Source organism: Crocodylus porosus, unplaced genomic scaffold, assembly GCF_001723895.1.
Source record: "Crocodylus porosus isolate Cpor-Errol unplaced genomic scaffold, CroPor_comp1, whole genome shotgun sequence".
Classification (NCBI taxonomy): Eukaryota; Metazoa; Chordata; order Crocodylia; family Crocodylidae; genus Crocodylus; species Crocodylus porosus.
Window position 1 is genome coordinate 71,443,049 of NW_017728931.1, and position 9,110 is coordinate 71,452,158.

General features: G+C 37.5%; 1 protein-coding gene across 8 annotated transcripts in view; it reads left to right on the forward strand.

The window, feature by feature from the left end:
• PPFIA2 (PTPRF interacting protein alpha 2) overlaps positions 1–9,110 on the forward strand; it is a 581,389-nt gene that overhangs the window by 484,222 nt on the left and 88,057 nt on the right. For all 8 annotated transcript variants that reach the window (XM_019543139.1, XM_019543142.1, XM_019543143.1 and 5 more), the window contains 2 exons: positions 3,451–3,513; positions 6,272–6,363. In XM_019543139.1, coding sequence (XP_019398684.1) covers positions 3,451–3,513; positions 6,272–6,363 — 155 coding nt within the window. The remainder of the gene's footprint in view (positions 1–3,450; positions 3,514–6,271; positions 6,364–9,110) is intronic.

A 9,110-nucleotide genomic window follows, 5' to 3' on the forward strand; every position in this document is an offset into this window, starting at 1 on the left:
GAGTATTTACCCAATTTCTACAAATAAAACCAAATTTTTGGCATTAAGAGAGATATCAACTATATTTTTTTAGTTTTAACAACATTAACTATATTTTTCCAGTCCAAATTATGATGCAGGCATTCACTAAGGAATATTTTTGTTACTGTGAAGTGTATAAATAAAGTATTAGTGTATGCAATTTGCTAATGGGGAACTGCAGATAGAGATTTTACATGACTTGCCCCCAGGTGTAGTGTGGGACAGTTACAGGCACAGAGTTACAACTCAGGAGTTCCGAAGTCCCAGACCTCGTCTCCTTCTCATCTCCTTTCTTCAGTTCCTTCCTTTTCCTTCCTTCAGTTAATGCTTTTCTGTGCACTAAGCCTTTTAGGATACAGAGTTAACTGACCATTCAGAGATGTTTTGTGTTTCCTCTTGTCATATACATTTCCTGGACCCTGGGATATGTCCTAGATTTGCCATGAATATGATCAATGTGCAGCCTTCTGAATCTGGTTCTTTTCACTTTAGTCATCTTAATTACAAACCTCTTCATATATACACTAAAATGAAAACAATATTTTTCTCACTTGAAGCCTCATGGCTACAGTGGTGACTATTAGTCCCTTCATGCCATCTGAGCAAGCTGTTAGGGGCAATGGACCTATGAAAATACAGTCTTTTTCCTTCCATCTCCTTACCACTCACTTTCATATGAGCCTAGATTGGGTTTTTCTGCAGCTCAGAATATTTTGCAGGCCCCCACTATCCGTTGCATGATTACCCTGAAGGTATCTTGACCCACCTTCCATTTTACCTCCATAGCTAGGGTCTTAATTCATGAAAAGGACTTCACACTAATTGTATATTTTTTGTGGTAGAAAACTACCATATTTATTCAAATAAATGATGAGGTTTTTTTCCCTTCAAACAGCCCCTAACCTTGTATTTGCTTACAAGAAAACCTTATTATATATATTGTCTATCGTTAAACTGCTGCCAGAAGCAGCATGTGCTCAGTAATGGAAATCAAGTATGATGCTGATTAAATACAGCCTACACTGATCATGCCATTAAAATGCATGGCCTATATGGGGCAAATGTACTGATGGGAACCCTTTTTCTTTCGTGTGTGGCCCTCATAAAAATGGATAGGTGTTCCCACTGCAGGGAACTGGCACCAGGCCTGGAGGTACCACAATACCAGGCTGGCAACAGAAGGGACAGAGCCAGCCCTGACAACCTCCCATTGTTGCCAAAAATGCTTCATCTTAACCAAAAGGCTGAGATGCTTTTTTTTTTTTTTTTTTTAAGGAATTTTTTTCATGTTCCAAGCCAAATCAACTCCAAATCTGAGTCATTCAAGAACCATATGTGGCCCTACTATCAGCAAGCATCCTCCACCCCTGCCTAGGGCTTCAGATGCTTTCAAATGCTTTGGCAGATATCCTAAGTGCAAGCCCAAGTCTGAAGGCTTGGGGTTCGAATGTCCCCGAGTTTTGCTTGCCCTCAGCCATATGGCTGCAGGAACAAGCTAGGAAGAAGTCTTCCATTTACATAAGGTTGGCATATAGCCAAGATCTTCCCACTGGCAGTGAAAGTCAAAGGTTAATTATTCCTTAGCTTAGTCAAGGTAGTACCCCCTGCCAAGAAAATAGTTTTCCCTTGCAACTAGGAAAACCTCCTTAGTGGTCATGGCATTTTCCTGCCAAGGCTGAGAAGCTACCTTTTTTTTAAAAATATAATTTGTATCTAAGGCCAAATTAGCCTAAATTAATGCCAAATCCAAGAGTCCAGAACCATAAGTGGCCCTACTACCAGCAAACATCCTCCACCCGCACCTGGGGCTTCAGATTTTTCCAAAACCTTTGGCAGGCACCCTACATGCAGGCCCAATCCCGGAGGCTTGGGGTTTGGATGCTCCTGAGTTTTGCTTCCCTTTAGCTATAAGGCCCTTGGAGCAAGTAAGGGAGGAGACTCCCGTTTCCATCAACTGGGCTTAAGGCTGCTGCACTGCACCTTGGTGGGTACTGAACTATGCCAGAAGTGCAACTCTCCTGTGAGGTGGATGCTACCAGAAGGCTAAGTTAGTGCAGCCCATCTAATAAGAGATAGTCCCTGTCATGCTCAATCCCCCTCAGCATTGGCCCTTTTTCAGCTCATGGTGAACTGCTATCTCAAGATATTTTGGCTTCCTCTTCACTCCCACAGCTGAGCAGTGCCTTTCTTTCCCATTTCCAGTGATTCCTGTTTCTTCCCCAGCTTTAAATAACTGACAAACATCATCACACTTCTGTGGGAATGAGAGGCTCTGTCACCCCCTCCCTTGGCTCGTCACAAGTGACTGGGGTGGCCTTCATGAGGTGAAGCCAAACCAGACAGCCCCACACCTCATCTACCTATAAATTTTAGGAAGATCCTAGAACTTGTGACAAGAGACGAGAACACTCAGTTCCAGTAACAAGTAGCTAATTAACACATGGTCCCTTTGCAGGGGATATCTGAAATATATACCCGTAGTGAGAAGTGCTGGGCTGTGGGGCCACCATGGCTTGAAATGCTTTTGACTCTGCTGGGGCCCATGACAAATCTTGAACCGTTTGGCTTTGAACTAATATCATACAGAGTTCGTACTATTTATAAGTAGATACAGAAGTCCTGCTTAAATGTGTGTGTATGGAGTACCTGAACTGAAACTTGCAGCAGTTTGCAAAGCAGGTAAAATGCATCAATCCTAGATTAACTGAGTCTATTAGGTACCCATAGTTTTCTTTTCCTCTATATGCAAATTACTACAGATATGTTTATTTCAGTCAGTGTTTTTTGGCCCCTCATATTTCGTGTTTGCAAAACGGAGCCCAAGGGGCTTACAGTAAAGTGGGGGAAGTGGCTGTAGGGGGAAGAAGTAGAGGGAGCAGAGGGCAAGGGGACCACCATCCCCCAACACTATTTTCCCAGCCAGAGCAGTGGAAGACAAACATCCAATAATTAGATTCTATACCTGGAAAATTATAACAAATGTGTACGTTTTCCATATATAAAAACTAATTATTGGGGCGGTCATCTTAAATTCAGGGTAGATTCATTTTAGATTCAAGTAAATATGGTAAATACCCCTTTAGCCAAACTTGTTTTAGTGGTTTATGCACCTATGTGTTTTATCTGATTGAGGCAGAATACAAGCAATGATCATATCTGTCTGGGAAAAATTAAAGTGTAAAATTCAGATTGAGAAGTGATTTCAAACATTTTCTGTTGATGAAATCAATTATTTCGATTATTTATAGGTTCCAAATCTAGTCTGTACACTTTCCAAAAGCTTTAGGGGATTTGTAATAAAAAAGAAAATCTGAAGTGATTGATTGAGACTGATCAGATAACTTTGTTTACTTGATCAGTTAGCAGCTTCTGGTATTTGATTTTTTTCCCCTCTTCTATTTATGTTTTTAATCTTTCTTTTTCTCCTAGAATGTTTTAATTCAGGAATCTGAAAGTTTCAGGAAGAACCTGGAAGAGTCATTACATGACAAGGTACTATATAACAGTGATATATTATCTGTAATCTCATTTTGTTTAGAATTTGACACTTAATAATTGGAAAATCTGTATATGGTATATTTAACATTTCCAAACTGGCATGTGTGAAGGGATCTAATGACATTGAATACTCCCAAGGATCCTGGAAATAATTATATTTACCTATTTGGATGGTTTAAGAAGATATTAATGTTTTACAAAAATGCTCCTTAACTAATGCTCATTGTTCAAATATTGGCCCCACTGAAGTTGACGGAAAAATCCCATTGACTTCAATTAGGCCAGCATTTTGTCATATACATTTTAGCTCTTAAAGGAACCAGGCTAAAGGAGATATTCATGTAGATGGTTAGAATTTTTAGTCAAGATTATAATAATTTGATGTAATACAATCATTTTAAAAGATTCAATGACTTCATACTACACATAGTGGAAAGTTGCCTCTTTGAGTTCAAAGCATTGTAATTCCCATTTTAACAAATGGTTTAGTGAACCAGTCAAATTAATTATAAATATGTATTGTAAATGCAAAATTCTGGTTTTATTTTAAAAACGTACTTCCCTTAAAGGCAGTAGTATCCACAAATATATCTGCCTTTAGGTTTATACATAAAGTATTTTTTGCAACATGTCAAATTAAATTAAAATACATAGGGAAGAATGAAAAAAATACAGCTGCACTAAATGCTAGGAGAGGAAATAATGGTTACCATTTGACAGCGAAAACCATATAAAAATAGGAGAAAGGCAAGAGAAAATATCTGTTTAAATTTTCTGTTCTTTTTTCTTTTTTTTTTTAAGCTGCACTAAAATAATTTTTCAGGAAGGAGTAGAGATGATGTTAAGGCACTAGAAAAGAGCTCTTGAGACCAGTTCAGCCCCTAACGCTGCTACCAACTTCATATATGACCTTGGGCATATAATGAAGGGAAGTTATTCTAAAACAAGCTAGCAATGTAATAGCTAATAAATCTTCAACTATAACTTCACACGTAAATGCTTAAATTGAATATAACTTTATTGATTTAATAAAGTTGCATTGGAAATAAGCATGAATAATTATTTTTTCAGTTTGATTCATGTCCTGAATATTCTTATTATTTATTCAGTCAAATATGGAGATCCCCATTTATTCTGAAACAATATTTTACAAACTCTTCTTGAAATGTTCTGCTTTGGTTTTGCTTGATATGGTGTGGGAGCATAGAAAGTGAGATATATGCATTCTCAGTGCAGTGAGTAATCACAATCACATTATGATAAAGGACTGAATTTTTGTTACTTCTGACCTCCAGAACTACAAAATAAAATGCCGTAAAGGATTTCGTTCTTTAATTTTAGCAAAAGAAGTTGTCAAGCAAATTTAGATTAATAGTCATGCCTTGATTAAATGCAGTTGTTGTTAAATAATTAATTAGTAAGTGATGCCCATGAATCCTCAAATCCCTCCTGTACATCTCTTCATAGAGAAAAGAATACAGAAAGAATAATTTGCTACCACGTAGCACAGGTTCCTTTCCTTCTACCTAAATTATCTGCACATTTTTTAAATGTGCTATATTACAGAACATTTTCAATTAATTCATCTTTTATTTACAGTAAAATCTGGTTAACTAGTCACTGAGATCATTTGTCACTGTGGTCTTACTAGTCAGTGCATTCAGTCCCTGCCAGAGTCCCATAATCTCGAAGTATAATTAGTCATTTCTAAATATCTACACTTCCTTCATAGTCATGACATTCTTAGACAGTGAGCATCTATTATCTGTAATGAAAACTTGTATATTCACACATATATCTGTATATTCATGCCGTTCTTATCTCATTTCTATCGAATGGATAACTGCTATTGAGTAATCACTTGTGAATAATTAGTCATAGCTACCAATCCTCTTGGAGTGACATATTTTACAGTACTTTCTCTCTTCTGACTTGTTGTTTGCAGAAGTCTGCTATTGTGATAGAACAAAAAGCCAAGTGTTTTTTTTTAAATATAACACTAGAAAAAAATATTTTTAATGTATCCACTATATTGTGGGTATTAGTTTGCTCCTAAAATCCTAGTTCTATAAAATGCTAGATGATTTCATCAGTATAATGGGGAGCTGAGTTTCAAACTCCAGCTGTACTGGATCTAACCCACTATTTTACCAGGATAGTACGAGTCTTGGATTAGCCCTCCTCAGCATGAGAACATTGAAATGTATACCTCCCTCTTTCTAGGAAAGTGTCTTTACTGCTATGCTGAGAGGGGGCTCATCCTCTACCCTTCCCTTTGAAGCTGGGAAGCTGTACAGAAGGTAGTGCAAGATTCAAAGAGCTAGAGAGAGAGAGAGCAAGTAAGCATCAATCTGTGACCTAGTGATAACAGCATGACCCTGGGATTTGGGAGTCCCAGATTCTGGTTTCTGCTCCCAGGATTATTAATGCATTTTCATAAGACACTCATTGGATTGGAAAAAAAAACAAGCTGGGAGCAAACACTACTTCTACAGAGCACTACAGAGTCTTCCGTCAGTGAAGATATGTTATTAGAAATTGAAATTTGTAGAAATTCTTCAACTGGAGAATATATGCCTGAAAATATATATTTTTTACTTTAGATATCAGTAACTATATATATATTATAACTATATATAATATACATATAGTTAGTTAGTTAGTCAGTAGCTGTTAATATATATATTTCCATTTTTTCACTCATTGCAAATGATCTGAAAAACATTCTCTCTGTCCTGACTCTCTCTTTCAGGAACGACTGGCAGAAGAAATTGAGAAACTGAGATCTGAACTTGACCAGATGAAATTAAGGACTGGCTCTTTAATTGAACCCACATTGTCAAGGTAATTTTAAAAATCATACAAGCTGTTGAGTTCAAATATAACACAAAAACATTTTTCAGGATTTCACAACAAGAATGTTATTCAGTAGATGTAAAAATACTTAGAAATTAAAGTCATATGTGTGATAATTAATAAGACCTTCACTTTTTCATTGTTTAGGTGGTATCTTACAGAAGTAAGGATATATTAATAAATGTCTAGGATCAGTGTCAAGTCATCTGTTTTAAATTTACTCTGTACTTTAAAAAAATATATTATACTAAAATATTTCAATCATTTCTGCCAAAGCTTAACATCAGAATTGCAATTGCCAACTTTAACAACAGAACATAATTATGGCCAGGCTCTATCAATTATTTTTCTGCCACATAATGGGTAACAAGACTGTGCCAGCATATAGATTCTAAAGTAAGGGTTCAGCAGAGGCACAAGAGCCCCTTTGTATAAAGGCCTCTCCTTCAGGGCCAGGACCAAACTCGTAATGGGACATGAGGTTTTAAATGCAAATCTACAAATCTGTTTTTGCCATTTTTGCCATTGATAGTTGAAAATAATGTGATAGTTGTAATATTGTTATAGTGAGTGAATTTTTCCTTCTGTCCAAATATATGTCCTTTAAAATAAAACTTACAATTTGTCTCTTCTACCGTCATTTTGTAACTAGCAATCGTAAGAAACTAAGCAAAATGTATGCAATAAATCTCTGCTAAGGACATTTTAAATTGAACCCTTTCTTTTCCTTCAAATGCTTTCTGAGCTATCACTTAACAATTTTTAGTTACTTTCTCATTCCTTTCTTCTGTTTTATGTTCCATTTGCCCCTTATTTAGAAAACATATATATTAATGAATGTACATGAACATTTTCTAATTCTTAGAACTGCTTAAATTTTTGTTTGTTTGCAATGTGAGTTACATGCACAGGTACACACAGCACATCTTGTGACAATGATGACCGTTTATTGTATTGGAAAGAGCCACTGATAGTGATTGCTGACAGATTTATTTGCTTAATTCTGACCTGTCACCACTATCTTTGGGAAATGGAAGCCTTACTTCTTGGCATCCTCTCAGAATCTCTTTCTACAGAATCTACTTTTATGAAAACACATCCACTTCACCTGTGGCTATGTGCTGTCTGACACTGATAAGCTGTGTTACAGCTATGCCGTGAGAATTCAGTCAAAAATGGTTTACTTTACCCATCTGTGCTCTTGCACTTACAGAGCTGCAGGTAACAGTTCTTCTTTAGTAGCTGGTAATCCTATGAAATCATATTACTGAAAGTCCTGTCTCAAGAACATTAAGTTCTCAGCCTTGAATCTCAGTTCGTCTCATTCCAGACTTGTCTCCTTCTGGGCAAGAGGATGGTCTTTCAACAAAGAGAGGCTAAAGCATGAGTTCATGTGATAAATGTACACGGGATAGAGGCTAGAATTTCTGTTGCATAGACCAATTATCCACTGTGTTTGTGCTCTAAAAGTACTAAAAAAATTCTTGTCCCTGCCTCAACAATCTTAAAATCAAAGAAAGACAGGAGGCAACATTTAGATAACTTCGGTGCAACAAGAAAGTGAGACAGCACTGATCAGCATGGCAACTAAAGTTCTTAGTGGCCCAGCAGTGTCGTGCCAAATTTTTTTGAAGGCACATGGCAGGTTTTAAGAAAATAGTAAAGCAATTTTTTAGGGTAGCTTTTCAGAGCTTACAGAGAATTCCTCTTGGTTTTTAGGAGCACTTTGCCAAAAAATCTGAAGGTACTTGTTTGAAAATGTACCAAATGGGGAATTTAGACTAGCAGGATGGAGGTGGGAGTCAACATCTCAGTAGGGAATGCAAGTTGATGCTTGGGCAATAGGGGATAGACTGTGAAAGCAAAGTAGTTTATTCTGGAGGCAGTGGATAGATGCAGTAAAAACATTATAGGCATCCGCTGTTCCATTTGACTTAATTTAAAGTAGATGTCAGATTTTAGGCATCTGCATCTGAAAGATATATCAACATCACCATGACAAGTTATGCACTCAGGCACACTTCGAGGGTCATTCCTGTGCTTGTGGTATAATTTCAGTTCAAACAGCAAGACAATCTAAAAAGAAATGACACAAAAATTCCTAGCAAATACTTTAAACAGGTTACACAAAATAATCTTTCAAAATCTGCCTCATAGGAGATTTTGTATTGCATTTTTCAGTTTACATTAAGAATGCAAGCTTTAGAAAATAGCAGTTACTATTGGTTGTTTATACACTTGATGTCTTCATAGCAGTGGTGTAACTAGGGTGGGGTGACTGAAGCAACCACTCCAGTCACTGATTTGTGGGGGGAGGAGGAAAACAGCTTCTTCCGGTAGCCATGATGGCTAGGGATGGACATTCAAAAAGCCAGAGCCTGAATTGATTCAGTCTTTGCAGATTACTCTAACCTGCATAGATTGAACCAGTTTGCAAGTGGACAGACATTCACTTTTGGCTTCAGAAATGCAGGCACATGCCTGAAGTGGCTCTGGCCAGAAGCCAGGGGGCACTACAGCAAGTCCTCAGCTGGAGAGAAACTAAGCTGAGGGAAAGGACAGGTTTGAATATGATTGAGGATGGGTTTAAACTTCCACTGTGGTCTGCAGGGACTCCAGCCAGGGTGTGCCTGGATGAGGGAAGCAGATAGTTCCCAGCCCTGACACCCCTCTCACACAATGGCAGGAGTGGGGCTAGACCCCAAGTAGCCTGAGGGGATTTGGGGTTTAATCCT